Source organism: Heterodontus francisci, chromosome 24, assembly GCF_036365525.1.
Source record: "Heterodontus francisci isolate sHetFra1 chromosome 24, sHetFra1.hap1, whole genome shotgun sequence".
NCBI classification, from domain to species: Eukaryota; Metazoa; Chordata; class Chondrichthyes; order Heterodontiformes; family Heterodontidae; genus Heterodontus; species Heterodontus francisci.
Window position 1 is genome coordinate 38622202 of NC_090394.1, and position 21317 is coordinate 38643518.

The 21317-nt window shown below is 44.6% G+C and overlaps 2 protein-coding genes across 7 annotated transcripts in view; one reads left to right on the top strand and one right to left on the bottom strand.

Annotated features, from left to right (window-relative positions):
• Positions 1 to 21030, top strand: part of LOC137383313 (myosin phosphatase Rho-interacting protein-like) — a 334034-nt gene extending 313004 nt beyond the window's left edge. The window contains exon 23 of the mRNA XM_068055969.1: positions 20060 to 21030. Coding sequence (XP_067912070.1) covers positions 20060 to 20125 — 66 coding nt within the window. The 3' untranslated portion in view covers positions 20126 to 21030. The remainder of the gene's footprint in view (positions 1 to 20059) is intronic.
• Positions 1 to 21317, bottom strand: part of LOC137383315 (hexosaminidase D-like) — a 43557-nt gene that overhangs the window by 11348 nt on the left and 10892 nt on the right. For all 6 annotated transcript variants that reach the window (XM_068055979.1, XM_068055974.1, XM_068055978.1 and 3 more), the window contains 9 exons: positions 16683 to 16792; positions 14050 to 14137; positions 6900 to 7064; positions 5489 to 5672; positions 3982 to 4053; positions 3648 to 3852; positions 3039 to 3121; positions 1835 to 1913; positions 104 to 205 (listed from right to left, as the gene is read on the bottom strand). In XM_068055979.1, the coding sequence (XP_067912080.1) occupies positions 104 to 205; positions 1835 to 1913; positions 3039 to 3121; positions 3648 to 3852; positions 3982 to 4053; positions 5489 to 5672; positions 6900 to 7064; positions 14050 to 14137; positions 16683 to 16792 (1088 nt within the window). The remainder of the gene's footprint in view (positions 1 to 103; positions 206 to 1834; positions 1914 to 3038; positions 3122 to 3647; positions 3853 to 3981; positions 4054 to 5488; positions 5673 to 6899; positions 7065 to 14049; positions 14138 to 16682; positions 16793 to 21317) is intronic.

Below are 21317 nucleotides of genomic sequence, written 5' to 3' on the forward strand. Positions count from 1 at the left end.
AAAGAACAGGAAAATGGGATTGATGACAGCACAATCACAGTCACAATAGGCCAAATACTGGTCACCTCCAGTACTGAAATTCCTATGCATCTGTATGCCTCACCTGTTACTTTCTAGAACACGAGTTACTTCAGATTTCAGATTTTGATAAATCCAATGAACCATTTGATAAATCTCAGCCCCTGCAAATGTGCCATCTCCTTCACTGTAGAGGGTGATGAACAGACACAGTTATCAACAGCTGAGCAGTTCAGAGTGTTTCAACAGCAATCTACAAACAATAAAAGGGTATACGCACTGTTTGGCAATAGCATGTGCTAAAATGAGACATAAAAATGGAAGTAATTATCAAATGCACGTTGAATATCTTGTCAAAGTCATATTTAAGCTGCTTTTGTATCATGCAAGATCTGTGCTAGCACTGCTGTCTCCTGATGCTTGGTCTCAAGTAATTGTCTGCAACCCAAAGGGTAAACCTGTCAAGATTTGCCAAGACTGGCAGCCAGGAAGACACTTGGCCTTAGCAAATCCAACAAGATTACCCGTGGACTACAGCTAGTGATGCGTCGGGAACTGGTGCTGACAAGATGGGTCTGATAAAGCATAAATGTAGCTGTTAGTGTTTCGAAGCATCAGAGACAGATCAGAACACACTAAGGACTTGTAAATCTCCACACCATCATTTCTGTTCCTCTTTCAGTTTTTCTCCCTCCTCTCCTGACTACCTCTTCCAGTTGGGGAGTGCAGTATTCACCACCAAAGCTATTAGCACCTTGGGCATTTAGTTCCAAATCATCACTCCAGCAATGGTCCTAGAGCGCCCCCAAAAGCATTAGACCACACCTCAACAACTTGCACATATATAGCACCTTTAATTTACCAAAGTATTCTAAGGAGCCTTGGATCAGACCAGAACAGGAGGGAAAATAAGAAACCGAAAACATGATCAAAAAGGTAGGCTTTTGATTGTGGAGAGCGCAAGATGAAAGGATTTAGAGAAAAGGAGTCACTGAGTGTAGAGGCAAGATGGCCAAAGGCTTGACACTGATAATGTGTGGAGGGAGAATAGTGGGAGTAGTGGTAAGGACACACAGTTTACCAGAGTTAAAAGTGTGGAAGCTGCCAATGGGGACTTAAGGCTGGAAAAGCTTGTAGAAGTTGGGAAAAATAATGACTGAGTGACTTGTAGATGAGGATGAAATTTTCAAGTTGTTCTGAGAGATGGGCAACTAATGAAAGTTGACAATAACAGACAACAAAGTTGAGCAGGTCTTGTGGGATAGGATGCAGGCAGCAGAGTTCTGGATTGCTTGAAGTTTCTGTAGGATGGATCTTGGGAGGTGGTTGATCCTGATGACATTGATGAGGGTTTTAGTGGTAGTAGTGAGATGAGGTAGGCATGGAGACAGAAGGCAGGAGCTACTGGTCTTGGTGACAGATTGGATGTGGGTCTTGGGATTTTTATCTACATTAAAGGCAATATACAAATGCAAGTTGTCATTGAGTTTGAAGCTAAGTTCAGGGTCAAGCATGATGCGTATTGTTGGATTGCTCTTGAGTGGGCATCCACTGGGGGAGATGGGGATCAAGTGAAGAACTTTGGCAAAGATGGAAAAGGGTGGTTTCAATATTGTCAATGTTGACATACAAGATGTTCTGGCTTGTCCAGGACACATCTACCCCAAACACTTGTCTTCCACATGCCAAGCTTTAATTCCCACACACCCTCCATTGCTTCAGGTCACAAGCTCCCAGCTAGCTGCTTCTTGTGATCTCAGGACCCATTTCCCTTCATGACCACCCCAAATACAAAATTTCAGAAAATACTATTTACCTCACATTGTTTTCTAGGTCAATATTTTTAAATCCCAAAACCTGCTGTGAATTGGCTTTAGCTTCATTTGTAAAAGAACCTGAAGAAGTAAATGGAAAAACAAGTCAAAGAAAGACAGTCATTACTGCAGGGGCCCTATTTTTCACCATTAAACTCATTCAAGAGGGAGCTTTACTCTGTATCTAACCTGTGCTGTTCCCAGGGCATGTACATCTGATGGGAGTGTGTGGAGTGAATGGTAGTCTACATCAAACATGTTGTACAGCCCTGGAAGTGTTTGATGGAACAGTGTAGAATGAGGTTTACTCTACATCAGGGTTGTCAAACATACGGCCCGCAGATGCAAACTGTACCCGGGGCTGTTCCTCATCCTCCCCAGGGCTCCGTGACTGGAGATGGGAAATTTCCCATTATCGTCTTCTTGCAGAGCGGCCATTTTAAAAACATCGCGCCGACTTTCACGGCTCAGCTGCTGAAGCAGGAATGCGCTTCCCAACTTTGACAGATTCGGGGTTTTCTAACTTTTTTTTTTAAAAAAGCCCGCTGGTAAACCCCGAATCTGTCCGATGTTGGGAAGTGCATTCCTGCTTCAGCAGCTGAGCCATGAAAGTCGGCGCGATGTTTTTAAAAAGGCCGCTCTGCAAGACGACGATAATGGGAAAGACAGTCTATATTAAATGGAGGTCATCACCGAAAGGGAGGAAATAATGAATGAAATATATACAGTATAGTGGCTATGAGGAGTGTTAAAAATGTACACGATCGTCATAATATAGTGGGCAGGAGCTGTGTGCAAATATGCACCAAATTAGCACGTTACGTAAAATGTCACAGAATGAGAGCAAAATACTGTGGATGCTGGAAATCTAAATAAAAACAGAAAATACAGGAAATGTTCAGCAGGTCTGGCAGCATCTGTGGAGAGAGAAACGGTTAACATTTCAGGTCAATCATTTCTCATCAGAACTGGGAAAAGTTAAAGATGCAATGGATTTTAAGCAAGTAGAATCAGTGAATGTAGGGGGAGGGTAGGGAAAAGAACAAAAAAGTGAAGGTCTGTGATGGGGTGAAAGGTAGGAGAGATTCAATAAAAGGGCTGATGGTGCAAAGCAAAAGGGAATGGTAATGGGACAAGTAAAGAAACAACAAGGAGTATGACCAGTTGCCATTCAAAAAAAAAGTTGGTTTCTTGAACGGAACTCACCATGTGTCACAGCTTGCATGCAAACCACCAGGGATGGGATTGCAACTGGCAGCAGCTCACACAGAGTTGAGAAATGATCATACCTGAGGAACAGATGTAGAACCAGCATAAAACTGACATCACTTTAGCAGAATTTTAGAACAACATCAACCTCTTGCAAAACTATCAGAACCATGGCCATACATATCCAGAAAGGGCTTCCTGGTAACCGATGAAAGACTCAAAGTGGGAATTGGGTGAATCGGGGTGGGGGTTAGACAGTCACGATTTTTAATCTTTGATTCACTGGAGTTCATGATCCATTGAAGGCCACAGCCTTGCTGGTTCCATTTTCACTGAAGTGGCCTAAAGCCACACAGTTGTACATCAATTGCTTCAACATTGCCCATGCCAGCACTAAATGCTGCCCTACAAGTGTCAACTGAATACCTTTCCACTGTGCTAGTAAATCTACAAGTCCTTAAGGGAACACTGAAAGGTTCCCACACAAGACACCATAGCACAGTATTTAAAATGAAAACAAGTAGACCTGGTTTCACTATTCTGAGACTAAACTTCTAATTCAGTTTCAATACTGTTGAGAATCAGTAAGTGCAGGAAGTATCTTACCTTTGCCAGCCCGTTAATGCCAACCCTTGGAAGTGAAGGGATGGGAACTTTGAGGTGGATTTAATCACCTGCAGCCACCGAAGCTGATTTTCCAGGTGGTACTTGATGGGGGTCCAACCCTGGCTAACACCTGTCGCCCCTTTGAAGGCACTTGCAAACCAGATGCTCCTGAATCCACTTTCCATGTACTTGGCAAGGAATGCCTCTAAAAACAAAAAAGGTTCTTAATTAAAAATAAAAGGGTTGAACTGAAGTCATCAGATTTATCTTAAATATTCACCAGCCGCAAGACCAAACAGGCAAGAGGATGATACAATTGAGCACCGCTTCTTACCTACTTGGTCAACGTTAAAGTCTGGATGGTAGAACCACACCATCGGGGCAATATATTCAATTACACCGGATTCTGAGAAGAGAACAATCCAGAAGATTAAATCAAGCTCCAAAACACAGTGTGTTCCAGGTCGCAACAGATTCAAAAGCTACTGCTGTGGCAACTGCATATCAAAAAAACTTGCATTTATCTAGTGCCTTTCATTGCCTTGGGACATCCCAAAGCTCTTTACAGCCAATGAAGAGCGTTTTGAAGTGTAGTCACCGTTGTAATGTAGGAAACGTGGCAACTAATAGGTACACAACAAGGTCTCACAAACAGAAATGAGATGATGACCAGATAATCTGTTTTAGTGATAATGGTTGAGGGACAAATATTGGCCAGGACACCAGCGAGAACATCTCTGCTCTTCTTTGGATAGTGCCATGGGATCTTTATCCCTACAGAAGAGGTTTTAAGTCTCACCTGAAAGGCACACCTCACACTGCAGGACTCCCTCAGTACTACAAGGACTGTCAGTCTAGATTTTGTGCTCAAGTCTCTGGATTGGAAATTGAACTCACAAACTAATGACTTAGGAGGAAAGAGCCTGAGCCACAGCTGATACAGCACAAGGTCAGATTACACAAAAAATGTACGAGAAAGCCACACAGTGTCATGGCTAAACTTCAGGAAGAGTGTCAGAGAATGAGACTGTGTGAAAGGAGCTACATAACATATAGGATCACTTTTCCATTTTGATTGATAATGATTTGGTTTGTAGCCAGAGTCTCGATTTATTCATAGACTGGGACACTGATATAAACACAAAGTATTCACTTAATTCACAGCAGCCGAAGGGAGAATTAGAAACAACTCAACGAAAACCAAATGCAACTCATCTGTTCTGCTCTGCATTGCGCTCTGCAGGGACCTGTGACTGCTGCCCACACCACCCCACCAAAAAAAAATAAATAGCTGAAACCAAACAGTCTATATACAGTTTACATAAGGGAACGCTAGCTACCAGAGACAGGTTCCAGGTATAAACCCAATACACTGGCTATGAAGGAGATCAATTCTTATCAGAAGTGTTACTGAGCCTCTGGTCACAAGAATCATTCAGCACTTGGCCTGTACTTCCAGCGTATCTCCATCACAGCCCTACAGGAGACTAGCAAGCTTCATCTGGGGGATTCTTTAAGGAGAACAACCTGCGTGTTGTCCCCAATAAGTGAAGTCACCAAAACCCAGCTGGCCACTATTGTGTCCTGGCCAATATTTATCCACAGGTAACATCACTAAAAAAAATGGTTTGTGGTCATGACCTTATTCCTGCATGTGGGAGCTTGCTCTGCACAAATTGGCTGCTGTTTCTCCAACATTGCAGCAATGACAGCACTTTCAACAGAGCAGACAAACTGCAGACCTGCAACTTTGGCATCAATTTTAATGATATGCCATGGAACAATTTAAAAATCACAAAACATCATCACTTCCATTTAGTTAGCGGTCCTAAAAGACTCACTACGGATTCTTTCTTTACTAATCTTCCGCATCATGTCATCCCACATGAGAAGCTTAAGCCCAGGATACTTGTTGACCACAAAACTCCCAACTTCCTTGATGTGGTCCAAGAACATCTTTCCAATGTCTCCCCGTTGTTCATTGATCCACTGTTTGGATTCAGCACTTTCTCCAAGATGAAAAACCTCCAGGAAGTAACAAGGAAGAAAGTTAAACTCTTTATAAAATACACAGAATCACATGCTACTCAAGTACTCTACAGTATTCCTAAAGCAAAAGGCATCAAACCACACCCCCCAACCACAGAACACTCAATTGAGTTACTCCAGTTGCAATGAATTCTAAGGGGAATTCCAAGGCTTACCAGTTAACTACAATAGAACTTAATTAAAAACAAATTTCAACTTCTCTTCACTGAATTTTCAAGAACTGTCCCATTCATTATAGAGATTCTCCAAAGGACATGGCTGCTGTTAGTGAATATTATAAAATGTTTATGATGGATGCTGGTTCACAAACAGTCTTCATCCACCCTACAATCTAAAAGTTTACAAAACAGAACAGTTCAGACAATTACAGGTGGCACTTGGTTGGCAGCTGAAGTACTTTGAAAACAAGCCTGCCAAATGCACAGGGAGAACAAACCCTGCCAAAAACACTGGGAGCCTCACAAAGGTCAGTCTTTGCTCAACTAAAGAAGCTGAATCCATCTCCAATGACTGTAAATGTGTTGTTTTAATTTGACTAAGCATAAAATAATAATTTATAAATCTAGCTTCTGATTTATGATTTAGAAATGAACAATGGAGAAAACATAACTGCTGTGAATATCCCATCCATCACATAGTGATTCCTCAGTCCATTTCACTCTCGGTGTGTATAACCCATTTCTCACTCTTACACTCTCTGTTTCTCCAATTATAAACACACGATCAGTATTCTACAAGGCCAATAATCACTACAAAATCCTATAATTTTAAATGTTTTCCATTTTCAAAAATGTAAAGAATGTCTGTGAATTGAATCCCCAGCAATGATAGGAAACATTCCAACTCCTTTATTGGCTAAATTGAGACATTATGAAAACTCTCATTGAGCAGCAAATTGGGAACATCTATTCTCCACCCTACACAACTCCAACTACTCCACACTAGTACTAGTCATCCTCCCATCTTCCCCCAGTACATTTATTTTTTTCTACTCCTCTCCCACCCCACACCACCATCCTTTGTGAAGCTCTGTCCTTAAAGACATTACTATATTTTTTGTAACCTGTCGTTTGAGATTTGATGTGGGCAGTGTAATGACAAAAATTTGATATGTTATAGACAATGGATGGGGTTGATGAGTTAACACCACTGCAGTATTGTCATGTACCCTCTACTTAATGAGCATCACTGCACAGTACATACCTCATCGGCTCCTATGTGGAGACAGGCAGATTTGCTGTGTTTATCGAGTACTTGGGAGAGCATCTCCTTCACCAGATTCAGAGAGCCAGGCAAATGGGGATTCAGGCTATTGGGATATCTCTCCACTTCTCTGAGGTGCCGATATTTGTCGTGCTTGAGAGCAAACTGTTGGGGAAACAAAGCTACAGTTAAACAATAACACAGCCTCCAAGTTTTCGGTTACTAGCCAGAAAGTAAGGCTAATAAAACATTTGATCGTATCTACGAGATCTCAGTATTGATGTAGAAGCTGGAAAGGAAACCAACAGTAGTTTAGGAGTCAGTGGTGTTACAGCCAGATGAGGAGGGGGTTTCAGGCTCTCCTTTCGGCCCTTCTCTGGTTTGACTGCAACAGGATTTATCCATTTTTAACACATTGATTGAATTTACCAGCTCAGGGAGCACTTGCTCCTGTTCCTCTAATGTAATTGCAAAATTTATAAATCTAGCTTCTGATTTATGACAAAACACAGCCAGTTAGAAATGAACAATGGAGAAAACATAACTGCTGTGAACATCCCATCCATCGCATAAAGCGATTCCTCAGTCCATTTCACTCTCGGTATATATAACCCATTTCTCACTCTACTTTTACATTCTCTGTTTCTCCAATTATAAACACAGTAAAAGAACCATGTAATTGCAAAAGAACCAGACAGGTTTTTTTGAGTTTAAACAAGAAAGATGTATATTTATTACTCTTAACACTCTAAACTGGTTAAAATTACTAAAAAATACACTACGCAGTCACACACACATTCACACGAGAGTTTCACACACACAAATAAATTACAGAGGGAAACAGCTTTGGTGGTTGGAGTAGAGTCCGGAATAAATGGAATTTAAGTACAGTTTTAAATCTCAAGTCCTCAGCTGAAGTGGTATTCCTGAAGTCCTTGCTGGGTCACGTGCACGGTGGTGGGCTTGCTTCTTTCAGGGCTGCTACAGGCAGAAGAGGGGTTCGATCCTTGTCCCTTAGTTGCTGGCTGTGGCAGTCTGTAGGCTTGAGGGACTTTACCAGTTATAGCTAGGTCTTCTCTTGATCTTTACTGGGGGGGGGGGGGGAGAAAGAGAGCGAGAGAGAGAGAGAGCTGCTTCGTTGATGGCTTTTCAGTTAACTCTTGTCTGCTTTCTGGGTGACAAAGCTTACAGTCTCTCCAGAGCTGTGCAGGCAGTCACATGACATTATCAAGCCCTTTTGTTGTTTTAATGAGGTCTTTCTGGAATCTTCTGAGATTCAAGGTGCTATACCTCAAGCTGTCCAGTCACACTTGGGGGTTGGCTCTTTCAAAGTCAATGGGTGTGGATGGCCCCTGACGACCGTGCTGAAAAGGCCATTCCAGGTAATTTAATCAGAGAGCACCCCATTGTTCTGGCTAGGTTGAGTCAGTCGTGTCATCTCCAGTCTGATCTTTTGGTGTTTCAAATGTAAATTGCAGTGGCCATCTTGGCTGCCAGTTTACTTTTTTTTTTTTAAAAGTTACTTGTAAGAATTTCCAGTAAAAGTCTAATGCAAGGTTTCGATCAATGAAATTAATATTTCCCATTTGGCATACAGGCTTTTCATGACAATGGTTCATCAAATTCATGAATGACAGGCCATCTTACTGTAATAAACTTCCCTAACTAATGAAATTGCTGGCAGCAGAGATACTCAAGGAAGGTTACTTTGTACTGCACTAGCAGTACAGTTGGGGACTTCCCCTCCACATTTTGATCAAGGATTCTCCCAGACAGATTGAGACTTGTATACTCCACGTCCTATCAAAAAAAAAAAGCAACACCCGAACTTTCAAAGAGATTTTCACCAGGAACATATACGACCTGTTCAATGCCCTGACCCCTCTTCTTGCATTCATTTCAATTCCTTTGATCAAAAGGAGGACACTTCAGCACAAAGTTTTTCCTCATGGCCAGAACAAGCTGAAATCAACACTAATCACAATCACATCTCAATTCAAGTTCACTTACCTCAAATTATCTGATAGTTCACATTTTCCCAGCACTAAATTCCCACTTGGTTGTGTAATTTATGTTGTTCAATTAAAAATACTGGATAATTCCATTTTTAAAGAAATAGCAAAAAATGCCTTCGAATAAATTGTTGTGAAATACAGTCTTCCCAATTGCTTACTGGGTAACATTATCTGATGCAGTACTGAGACATACAGGCCAGAACCTCCCAGGTACAATCCCTGGTTTGTACAGATTTACCTAATCTCAATTAGACAGTTTGCAGGACAGGTTGTTGGAGGTCAGTCATCTGAGCTCCAGGACATCAGTGCAGGAGTTCCTCAGGGTAGTGTCCTAGGCCCAACCATCTTCAGCTGCTTCATCAATGACCTTCCTTCAATCATAAGGTCAGAAGTGGGGATGTTCTCTGATGATTATGCAATGTTCAGCACCATTCGCGACTCCTCAAATACTGAAGCAGTTCGTGTAGAAATGCAGCAAGACCCGGACAATATCCAGGCTTGGGCTGATGTGTGGCGCAAATGTTACTTGCCACTTAAATGCCAGGCAATGACTATCTCCAACAAGAGAGAATCTAACCATCTCCCCTTGACATTCAATGGCATTACCATCACTGAATCCCCAACTATCAATATCCTAGGGGCTACCATTGACCAGAAACTGAACTGGAGTAGCCATATAAATACCGTGGCTACAAGAGCAGGTCAGAGGCTAGGAATCCTGCGGCAAGTAACTCACCTCCTGACTCCCCAAAGCCTGTCCACCATCTACAAGGCACAAGTCAGGAGTGTGATGGAATACTCTCCACTTGCCTGGATGGGTTCAGCTCCAACAACACTCAAGAAGCTCGACAAAATCCAGAACAAAGCAGCCCACTTGATTGGCACACCATCCATGAACATTCACTTCCTCCACCACTGACGCACAGTGGCAGCAACGTGTACCAACTACAAGATGCACTGCAGCAACGCACCAAGGCTCCTTAGACAGCACCATCCGAACCCGCGACCTCTACCACCTAGAAGGACAAGAGCAGCAGACGCATGGGAACACCACCACCTGCAAGTTCCCCTCCAAATCACACACCATCCTGACTTGGAACTATATCGCCATTCCCTCACTGTCGCTGGGTCAGAATCTTGGAACTCCCTTCCTAACAGCACTGTGGGTGTACCTACCTCACATGGACTGCAGCAGTTCAAGAAGGCAGCTCACCACCACCTTCTCAAGGGCAATTAGGGATGGGCAATAAATGCTGGCATAGCCAGTGACACCCACATCCCATGAATGAATTTTTAAAAAAGGTGGTGGAATTGCGATTTACCTCTATGTCTGGATTAAGGATAGAGAAAACAAAAAACAAATCAGCCAGGGTTCCTGCTCTGACCACAGTCCCAACATCATGTGTTGAGTGTAGTTGGAAGTGAGGCATGGAAAGGTCTCCGTGATCAAAGAACCTGTTGCCAATTGCTGTGTGGGTTCACACACACACACACACAAAGAGTTGAGCAAGGTACTGGAGGGCAGCTGGTGCCCATGCAACTGGACTGTAGCATGGAGTCAGTTCCTTCAGGATGGGAGGTGGTGAAAATTGAAAATTTAAAAATGGAATGCTACGCTACGTACAAAACCTGGTTACCAGTGTGCGAGGTCCATCAAATGCAGTCTAACAAAACATCAGTGTGCTTTTGCATCACACCAAACCTATACACTTGTAATCCAGCCTAAGGGAACAGTAACATAATGGTAACAGTACTGGACAAGTAATCCAGAGGCTCAGACTAATGGTCTAGAAACACAAGTTCAAATCCCACCATGGCAGCTGGGCAACTTAGAAGTTAATTGTTATGACCAAGGCGGGAGAAATGCACTGCCATTTCAGTCCCGCTAGTCCACAGGTCACAACATATCAAGATACTTTTCCACCTATCAAAGAATAGCCAAATTAGACACTCTATTTGTCCCCCAGAATAAAGAACAAACCAGGTCTTTAAAGACAACATCATTAACTGTTTATTAGAAAAGAAATAATAAGTGTTAACTACTAATGAGATTTTAAAAACTCTTTATTTCCTTAACCTTCATGCACACACACACATACATTCAAAAAAAACGGTCAACCGGGTAAAAAGGATTTTTTGGTTTACGGCGGTTTCCTAGGAATAAAAAGGGAAAAATAAAATGATTGAGTTTATCACGTTCTGGTTGGATGTTTGCAGTATGGTGAGGTGTCTCAAGAGTCGTTTAGTCAGATGCCACTTGAAGTCTCTCCAGGCGGGGTCTGTGATGGGTAGGCATTCAAGCCAATTTGGCTGCAGCAGACGTCACACAGGTCTTTCAGCAAAGGTGTAGCAACCGGTCTGCTTGGGTTTTGAAGCAGCAGTCTAGCAGTAGAAGCTTTCTTGAGATTTCAGGATCTCCCAAAACACAAGAGGCAACAGGAACCACTCTTGACATAGGGAATCTTCAAAGACTGGAGGCAATAGGAATCCGCTACCTCTGACATGGAAGGAGTTTCTTCTCTGAAAAGCAGTCTTCCTTTACAGAGAGAAAAAACACTTTTTTTCCTGGGTTTTTTTTCTCTCTCCAGGCAGATCACAGCCACATTTCAAATGCAGGATTTCTTTTCAAGAAATGCAAGTCTTCCTTTATAGAGAGAGGTCTTTTTCTCCAGTCTCCAGCAGAGATTTCAACTGCCTGCTCCTTGTCCAACTCACTGGCCTTTAAAAGGGTCCAAAGTGAAAAACACCTTCCTGGACATGGTTACATGTCCAGACATAGTGTCTCCTCTGTCACTCAAAAAAGTTGCTCTGAGGAAGGTCAAACCCCAGTGGTTTCCCTGAAATTGCTTACTTTCCTGTCATTGTACAAGTTCAGCTTCCTTTCAAAGCACCCATAAAGTTCAGTTTTTGTTATGAACTTCCTTTCAAAGCATTTCAAAATTCCAACTATTTGCAGCTATCTTAAATTTCCACTGACCATCCTTTATTTTTAAAAAAAAACACACAGAATTCTAAGTTTTTAATACAAAAACAAACCTTGTAACACAATTAATAAGCTAATATTGCAAATGACGATCATGAAACAGGATTGTTGTAAAAACCCATTTGGTTCATTAAATATCCTCCGCTGGGTCAAAAACCTGGAATTCTCTCCCTAACCACATTGTTGGTTTACCTACACCATATGGAATAGAGAAAAAAAAATTGATTCATAGAAAGTTTACGGCACACAAGGAGGCCACTTATTCCATTGTGTCTGTGCCAGCCGATAAACTAGCCACCCAGCTTAATACCACCTTCCAGCATTTGGTCTGCAGCCCTGCAGGTTACGGCACTTGAGGTGCATATCCAGACATCTTTTAAATGAGTTGAGAGTTTCTGCCTCTACTGCCCTTTCAGGCAGCGAGTTCCAGACCCCTAACATCTTCTAGGTGAAAACGTTTTTCCTCGTCTCTCTAATCTTTCCACCAATCACTTTAAGCCTATGCCCCCTAGTCATTGACCTCTATTCTAAAGGTAAATAGGCCCTTTACATCCACTCTATCCAGGCCCCTCACAATTCTGTACATTTCAATCAAATCTCCTCTCAGCCTTCTCTGTTCCAAGGAGAACAACCCCAGCCTATCCAATCTTTCCTCAGAGCTGCATTTTTCCAGTCCTGGCAACATCCTCGTAAATCTCCTCTGTACCCTCTCTAGTGCAATTAGATCCTTTCTGTAATGAGGTGACCAGAACTGCACACAGTACTCAAGTTGGGCCTAACTAATGATTTATACAGTTCCAGCATAACGTCCCTGCTGTTGTATTCTATACCTCGGCTAATAAAGGTGGTTAAGAAGGCATATGGAATACTTTCCTTTATTTGTTGAGGTATAGCTGAGATTTACGAGGATGTTGCCAGGACTGGAAAATGCAGCTATGAGGAAAGATTGGATAGGCTGGGGTTGTTCCCCTAGAACAGAGAAGGCTGAGGGGAGATTTGACTGAAATGTACAAAATTATGAGATGCCTTCTTAACCATCTTATCGACCTGTCCTGCGACCTTCAGGGATCTGTGGATATTCACTCCAAGGTCCTTCACTTCCTCTACACCTCTGAGTATCCTCCCACTAGTGTTGTATTCCTTTGCCTTGTTTGACCTCCCCAAATGCATCACCTCTCACTTCCCTGGGTTGAATTCCATTTGCCATTTTTCTGCCCACCTGACCAGTCCATGGATATCTTCCTGCAGCCTATAGCTATCCTCCTCGCTATCAACCGCATGGCCAATTTTTGTGTCTCTGCAAACTTCTTGATCATGTGCCCTACATTTACAAACAAATCGTTAACATATACCACAAAAAGCAGGGGACCTAGTACTAAGCCCTGCGGAACACCATGAAAACAGCCTTCTCGTCTCAAAAGCACCCATCAACAATTACCCTTCGTTTCCTGCCACTGAGCCAATTTTGTATCCAGCTTGCTACATTTCCCTGGATCCCACTGGCTTGTTTTTAAAAAAAAAAAGTCTGCCATGTTGGACCTTGTCAAAAGCCTTGCTAAAATCCATGTAGACCACATCAACTACACTACCCTCATCTACCTTCCTCGTTACTTCTTCAAAAAATTCAAGGCGGCGGCTCACCACTATCTTCTCAAGGACATTTAGGAATGGACAATAAATGCTGCTCGCATCCTGTGAATGAATAAAAAAAGATACATCCCATTGCCAGGTCGATAAAAATCTAAAAAGCCATCACAGATGTTACTGCTTGCTGACAGTTCCATTGCAGTGTAAGGAGTTCAGCCAGGTTCCACATTTTAGACCCAAGGGACCAGCCAATGGAACTCCACCCATGAACATGGAAGAGCAATTTCAGAGCGTCAGTCAGTCAATGAGTGGAGATTAAACTGAAATCACAGACACAGAAATAAAACATAGAAAAAACTGGAAAGGTACAGCAGCTCTCCGAGTGAGAAGAGGTAGATTCATGATTTGGGTTGAAACCAAAACTAGGTAGAGTTCTGATGAAGGGTCCCAGGTGGCCTCAAACCTGCTATGTATTTAAAGCATATCTTGTTCTTCAGGATACAAACCCAGTCTGAAGGAAGTCCATTCAGAGATAATCACCTGCACACTCACTCATTAACCTTACCTCCATGTGCCCGAACGTTTGAATTAAGGGAATAATCTCCAGGTTATTGCTGTCTGCCAACTGTTGGATCTCGTCGATATCGGCAGAACTGCACAGTGAAAATAAAAATCGAATTAATACGAATGTATAACTATACATATTACATACCATGTAGCTCACTCCCAAGTATCCATTAACAAAGTGATTCCTGACAACATGGCAGGCCACTGACATCATCAGGCTGCGGCAAGGTGTGCACTTGCGCAGACGGGCTCCTGCTCTCTGCGCGTGCGCTGCGTTCCGACTTGCCAGGACTGGTTAGCGCATGCGCCGATGATGTCATCGCGTGACGTGTGCCTCTTCGGGCATTGCGCCTGGTCAGCCTCTGCGCATGCGCTTTGCGCGTAGTGCAATGCGACGCCAACGTATTCACCCATGCATCAATCTCTGCTCTCCCCTTCACTGCTCTCGCCGGCCGTTCCGCTGCCCCCCCTCCATTGTTCTTACCGGCCGCTCCGCTCCCACCTCCTCGCTGCTCTCTCTGGCCGCTCGCCCCCACCCCCCTCCGTCCCACTCCTCCCCAGGCCCCGTCCCGCTCCGCCCCCCTGTTCTTTCCGGCTCCGCCCCTCCCCCACCCCATCCCGCCATGCCCCCCCCCCCCACTCCGCATTTGCGCATGTACCACTGCAGCGCCACCTAGTGGTAGCATTGTCAGCAAACGCAGCCATCCATTAATCTGTATATAAACCATCTGAACCATTTGATTAGATTTCAGTGTGTAATTCACTCCTAAGTATCCATCATTCTTGCTGCCTATAACTTACGCCTAGGTATCTTGTTATTCTGTAACAGAACCATGAAGACGCATTGATAAGATTCAGCCTATAACAAACTCCATGGCCAGAATTTTACGCCGCCCCAGCAGGTCGGATGGTGGTGTGGGGGCAGCGTAAAATTGAGCGGCAGGCTCCAGAAGGCCTACCCGCCCCGCTTCCACCTCCGGACAAGCTTACGGCGTTGGGCGGAGGGTGGGAAATCCTAATTTTAAAATCGTGCCTCCTAGTTCTGGACTCACCCACAAGAGGAATTTGTACGTTCGTATGCTGCAGCCAATAAGGAACATGGGCCGGAACTTTACCGTGGATGGACGGGAGCCGGCCACCTAAGGGCTCTCGCTTGCCTCCATGGGTATTTTATCCGTAGCAAGCGGTTGGGCTGGGGACGTGAAAGGCGGCCCAGTGATAGCTGCCGACCTTTCCGCGCCCCGGTGGGGGTACATGGCAGTCAGGCACAGCGTGCCCGATTGAGGGCCGCCCCCGCCTCCCAACCCACCCCCACTTCCCCCAAACGACCACTCCTGCCTCACCAGGGAAGGACCGATCCCACTGGTGAGGCATGCCCCTACTTACCTTCCCTCCTCGATCCATGGCGTCGACTGGGCTGCAGTCCCAGCAGTGGCTGCCGCTCCCGGTGGCGCTGCTGGGACTAAGAGCTCACTGATACGGGACCTCCTCCCTCAAGTGGGTGGAAGTCCCACCTCGAGACAATTAAAGCGCAGGGATCTGTAAAATATGGGATGGATCCCCGGGCTAGGCGGAAGCAGGTTCACCACCGACTTTCACATCGGAGTCTGGCTCCCGTCCATCCACTGTAAAATTCTGGCCCATGTTCCTTATTGGCTGCAGCATACGAACATATGAATTAGGAGCAGAAGTAGGCCATTCAGCCCCTCTAGCCTGCTCCGCCATTCAATAAGATTATGGCTGATCTGTTTGTGTTTCGAATTCCACACTCCCATCTACCCCCGATAACCCTAGATTCCCTTGCCTAACAAGACTCTCTCTACCTCCACCTTAAAAATATTCTGTGATCCCGCCTCCACCACCTTCTGAGGCAGAGAATTCCAAAGTTGCACAACCCTCAGAAAAAAATTCTCCTCATCTCTGTCCTAAAAGGGTGAACCCCAATTTTTAAAACAGTGCCCCCTAGTTCTGGACTCACCCACAAGAGGAAACATTTTCTCCACATCCACCTTGTCAAGACCATTCAGGATCTTATAAACTTCAATCAAGTGTCCACTCACTCTTCTAAACTCCAGTGAAAACAAGCCCAGTCTATCCAACCTTTCCTCATAAGATAACCAGTTCATTCCAGGTATCAATCTGGTAAAACTCCTCTGAACCGCCTCCAACGTATTTACACCCTTCCTTAAATACGGAGCCCCAGGGACAGGAGAAAGAAAAGGAACAGAGGAAAACAACTAGGATTACCATGCATGCTCATTACCAAGTGACCCCACTAGAAATTGTGTGTGTAAATGTCAGGCTAGGAAAGGGTTGGGTTTCGTTGATGTTTTCAACAGTCAAATAGCCTGCAACACTCACCATCCAAGTTCAGGGAGCTGAACAGATATTTAGGTGGGTACTGGAAAGCTGCGGGGACCTGTGGAACTACAACCCAGCAAGAGTCAGTGCCATCAGCAGAGGGGAGGAACAGCGCTCTGTACAGAATGCAGTGCAAACCAAGTGGGGAACCACAACAGGAGTAAAACAGGCACCTCATTAAACCTTACAATAGTAGAACATACACTGTAGTTTTTGGAATAATCATCAGGAACTGATGGAGCAAGGCCAGCAGCTCTTGCCTGGTCTTACCTGAATGCATAGGTGGATTTGAGGATTTCAAGACCGTCATGATAAGGAAAGGTATCCTCATACTCCATTAATATACCATTGACCCCGATGCTAGCTAGAAGGGGAAAGAGCTGCAAAAAAAGAAAATAAATAAAAATTGCACCCAGGCTGCATTTGTACAAATTCCCTCTCAGTCCTTCTCTGTCAGGGAGGAATCCACACATTGACTGGTGTCTTTTGTGGATTCTCCACTTAACCAAAGGGCACAAGATTTAAGGTGATTAGCAAAAGAACCAGAGGTGACACAAGGAAAAACTTTTTTTTTTACGCAATGAGTTGTTAGGATTTGCAATGCATTGCCTGATGAGGTGGTGGATAAGGATTCAGTAGTAGCTTTCAAAAGGGAATTGGATAAATACTTGAAAGAGAAGAATGGGGAAAGAGTGGGGGGGGGGGGGGGGGTAAGACTTTGAAAGAGCCAGCGCAGACTCAATGGACCAAATGGCCTACTTGTGTGCTATGATTTTTTGCCATTGGTGGCTATGCTTTCAGCTGTCTGTACCCTAAGCTCTGGAATTCTCTCCCTAAACTTCTCCACTCTCTAGCTCTCCCTCCTTTAAGACACTCCTTAAAATTGACCAATTGACCTCTTTGACCAAGCTTTTGGTTACCCATCCTAATGTCTCCCTATGTCGTTTGGTGTCAAAGTGCCTTGAGATATTTTACTACAGTAAAAGACTCTATATAAATGCAAGTTGTTGCTGTTGTCTTTGCAGTCCCTCTCAGACACCAGAGTGCAGATATCATCCTGGGTGTTCCTCTCTTGTGGAGTTATCTGTATAAATGTGCTACCCCCACAGAGATACCTTATATATTTGTAGATATGTATCCAAATCATGTGGTCACATAAGGGGCAAAAATCGGATTCCAAGAATTATTGGCCAGTGAGTTTTCTGCCAATTGTAGAAAAACAATATATGGGAATCGAATTACAATCACGGCCAAGTTTTGCCATTATTTGGGACTCCCAGCAAAGAACTATAGGCCCCACCTCTCTAGCCTGATTGAGTTTTTTGACGGAACGACTATTATGGTGGATTATGATGTTCCTGTTGATGTTGTGTACCTGGATTTTCAGAAAGCACTTGACAAAGTAATAGAAGGTTACAATATACAATTAGATTAAATGGGATTATTGGACAGACATTGTGCTATTGAGATAACTGGGTGAGATATCGTAGGTCTCAATGGGAGAATCTGAATGGGGCCTTGTCACAATTTGGTATTAATAAAGCTAGAAGAGAACATTGATACAATAGTACAAGCAGTGAGCAGTATAGATTAAAAACAACATAATGTAGGCTGATCGAGATATGTTAGGGGAGTTGACAGATGTCCTTTAATATAATTCATATGCGGTTGGAAAATTGTTGGCCTGTTTATGCCATGCAGAATATCCGTTGACAACAACGAGATAAAGTGACCAGTTATCTTGTTTTAGTGGTGTGTTGGATTGAAGGAGGAATGTTGGTCTGGAATATGAGCGAACTCCCTGCTCATATTCAAAAAAAAAAGTGCCACAGGACCTTTTACATCGACATTGCATCCAACATCTCATCTGAAAGGCAGCACCTCAGACAATGCAGTACTTCCCTTACTGCCAGCCTAGATCAAGTTCTGTAGTGGGGTTTGAACCCACAAACTTCTGACCAAGCGGACGGGTTGTCCTAACATTCATTTTCAATCTTCTTTCCTCCAAAGTGAAAAAGTTCAACTGTTACTAATCCATGTTGCTTAAAGCCTGGAACCATCCACCTCACTGTCCTTTTAACTATAGAGTGCCCAGCAGATCCCATTTTAAAATGTAGTTTTTCTGCAGTACTATGCAGGGGATTAGGCTCCACATAACAGAGACATCAAGCCACAGGGTGAAACTAGGGCTTGTCCTTTTGTTTCAGTTTTATTTCCTAATGAACCAAGTCCAATAAGAACAAGAGTTGGCCATGCAGCTAGGTCATGGCTGTGCTCAACCTCAATTCTATATGCCTCGATACCCTTATTTAACAAAAATCTATCCATCTCAGCCTTGACAGCTACAATTGTCTCCGGTATCCACAGCCTTCTGGGGAAAGTTTTCCAAATTTCTACCACCTTTGCGTGAAAAAGTACTTCCTGATTTCCTACAAAAGCAAAATGCTGCAGATGCTGGAAATCTGAAATGAATACAGAAAATGCTGGAAATGCTCAGGTCAGGCAGCATCTGTGGAGAGAGAAACAGAGTTAATGTTTCAGATTGACGACCTTTCGGCAGAAGTTCTGATGAAAGGTCATTGACCTGAAACATTGGGCAGTATTTTATTTGTGGCACGCCATTCCTGACAGCAGAAGTGAAGTGGGCGCCACTTCCATTTTTGTGTTGGGAGCTGGTTCCCACATGATTAATATTAAAATTTAAAGGGCCGGTGGCGGGCACGGGAGACACGTGCGATTATGCGGCAGAAGCTTTTCATTGGTGAAAGCTGCCGCAGTTAACAATGCAGCAGGTAGGGGCGGGTTATAAAAGAGTCTCCTGGACAAACAGGGAGGCTCTGCATCACGACCACAACGTTCCTGCCCAACACCATAGCCTAAGTCATTTCTCTTTTTTCTATGCAACAAATCTTGTCCCTCACCCCCACTAAAACTTCTCCCCCCTCATTATTTAGTGTCATTGGCCACCACCAGCACTCCCAATCACATCCATGGTTCAGCAACGCCTCCCTGCAGGTTCTCCTCCAGGCCATTAGGGAAAGGTGGGAGGTGCTCTTTGCCCCAAAAGACCCTCCTGCCTGACCAAGGCAGCCTGGACTGATGGCAGAGATGGCAGAGGAGCCGAGCAACCATAGGGTCCATTTAAGAACTGTGTACAGTGTAGGAAATGGATCAAGGACCTGCACCGAACCGCCCGGGTTGGTCCATCAACAATTTATATTTGCAAATGGGTGATCAGCCTCAGTGCCGCATGGCAATTGAGGCCAAATCATGTGAAATATGGGCTTACGTAAGCACTTGGATGCAATGCCAGCATGTGTGATGGGGATGCATGCAGACAATGGGGGTTAGGTGTAAATTACTCAGCACTTTGTAATGACAAGGTAAGCAGACACATAATGTGAGACAGAGGTTAAAGACAGGAGGTGATGTTCCAGACCTGAGGCTGCTCACCCCTGCAGAGGAAGAGGCTCTGCAGTTCACAGGAGAGGAGGGAGGAAGAACAGTGGCAAACAGCGAGGCTGGGAATGCCAGGCATAAACATGGGCATGCGTTCAACCTGGTGATGGCATATGGGCACATGAGGAATTGTGTAGCTCTCATACTATGATGAACCTTAATGTGGTTCTATTTGTTCTCTACTGCAGTTCATCACATTCCCAGGACCAGGCCACAGCCACGGGGAGGATCTTGAAGACTCCACCCCCTGGTGATGATGACGACACCACTGTGCCAGAGGATGTACCATCACCTGCCTCATCAACCTCCACCAGCGCAGCAACACCCAGAGGGGTCACATTTAGTATCAGGGTCACAATCTGGTGAGCACAGCATGGACAGGTTCCAGCAGCGGAATGATACGGTGACAGCCGGGTCCCCGACACTTGGAGGACTGCTGGGGACCAGGCTACTGCTGGGACTCACAATGATGGGCCTCTGGTTGCAGCTACAAGAAGCCTGCTGCACATGCAGCAAAAGGTAGGGGAAAACATCTCAGAGATACCCGAGGTCATGCACAGCTTTGCGCAGGTGATGGAGGAGTCCATGCAAGCCATGAGTTCCGCCTTGTCTCAGACATATGAGCGCATGGCTTTGTCTATGGAGAGTTTGGCAACTGCCAAGGAGAGCCAGGTAGATCACTCGACCCATATATGCTGTGACCTGCATTCCACCGCTGTAGCCATGGGCTCAGTGCGCAGTGGCTAGGCGAGTGGGGGACGAGACACATGGACCTCCCTCCAGGTGCCACTACTCCTCAGGGAGACAAGTGCCTTTGTGCACCAGATAGATGAGGAGTGCTTGCCAATTGCCCTGGAGCCATCGTCTCAGGACACCCCAGAGTGAGCAGCATCTCCTCATCCCCTCTGAGGGTGACCTCATTACAGCCAGTAGGCAAGGCCAAGCAGGATGCCGCTACACCCAGCGCAGTAGACCCCCCCATTAGGTCGAAACCCTCATGGCCCCGGACCTCCAGATGACGCCCACAACGGTAATCGAAGGCAATGGGGCAGCACACAGAGCAGACAGCCTCCATCGCAGCTGCTGCTGCTGTCGGCTTGCACCATGACGTAGTGGCTGTAAGTGCAAACACGAGAGTTATTGAGAGCACAAATTTGGCACTGGTGTTTCAACTTTATATGTCACATGTAAATAATTCACATTATATCTGTTTCAATTTATTCATGTGTGCATCATCTTTGTTTGGATTCGCTTAGTCAGAGAGCTAAATGCACAGGTATGCCTCATGGTTGGCATGCATTGATGGTTTCAGAGTAGGTAAGGACATTGCCTTTAATGTAGAAGGAATGATGTTGAGCATCAGCATTCAATTGAATGTTCATGTTAGTGTCCGGTTTTGCACTCAGTCTGTGGGACACAGCTGAACATGCAGGCTCAGCTGGCCCT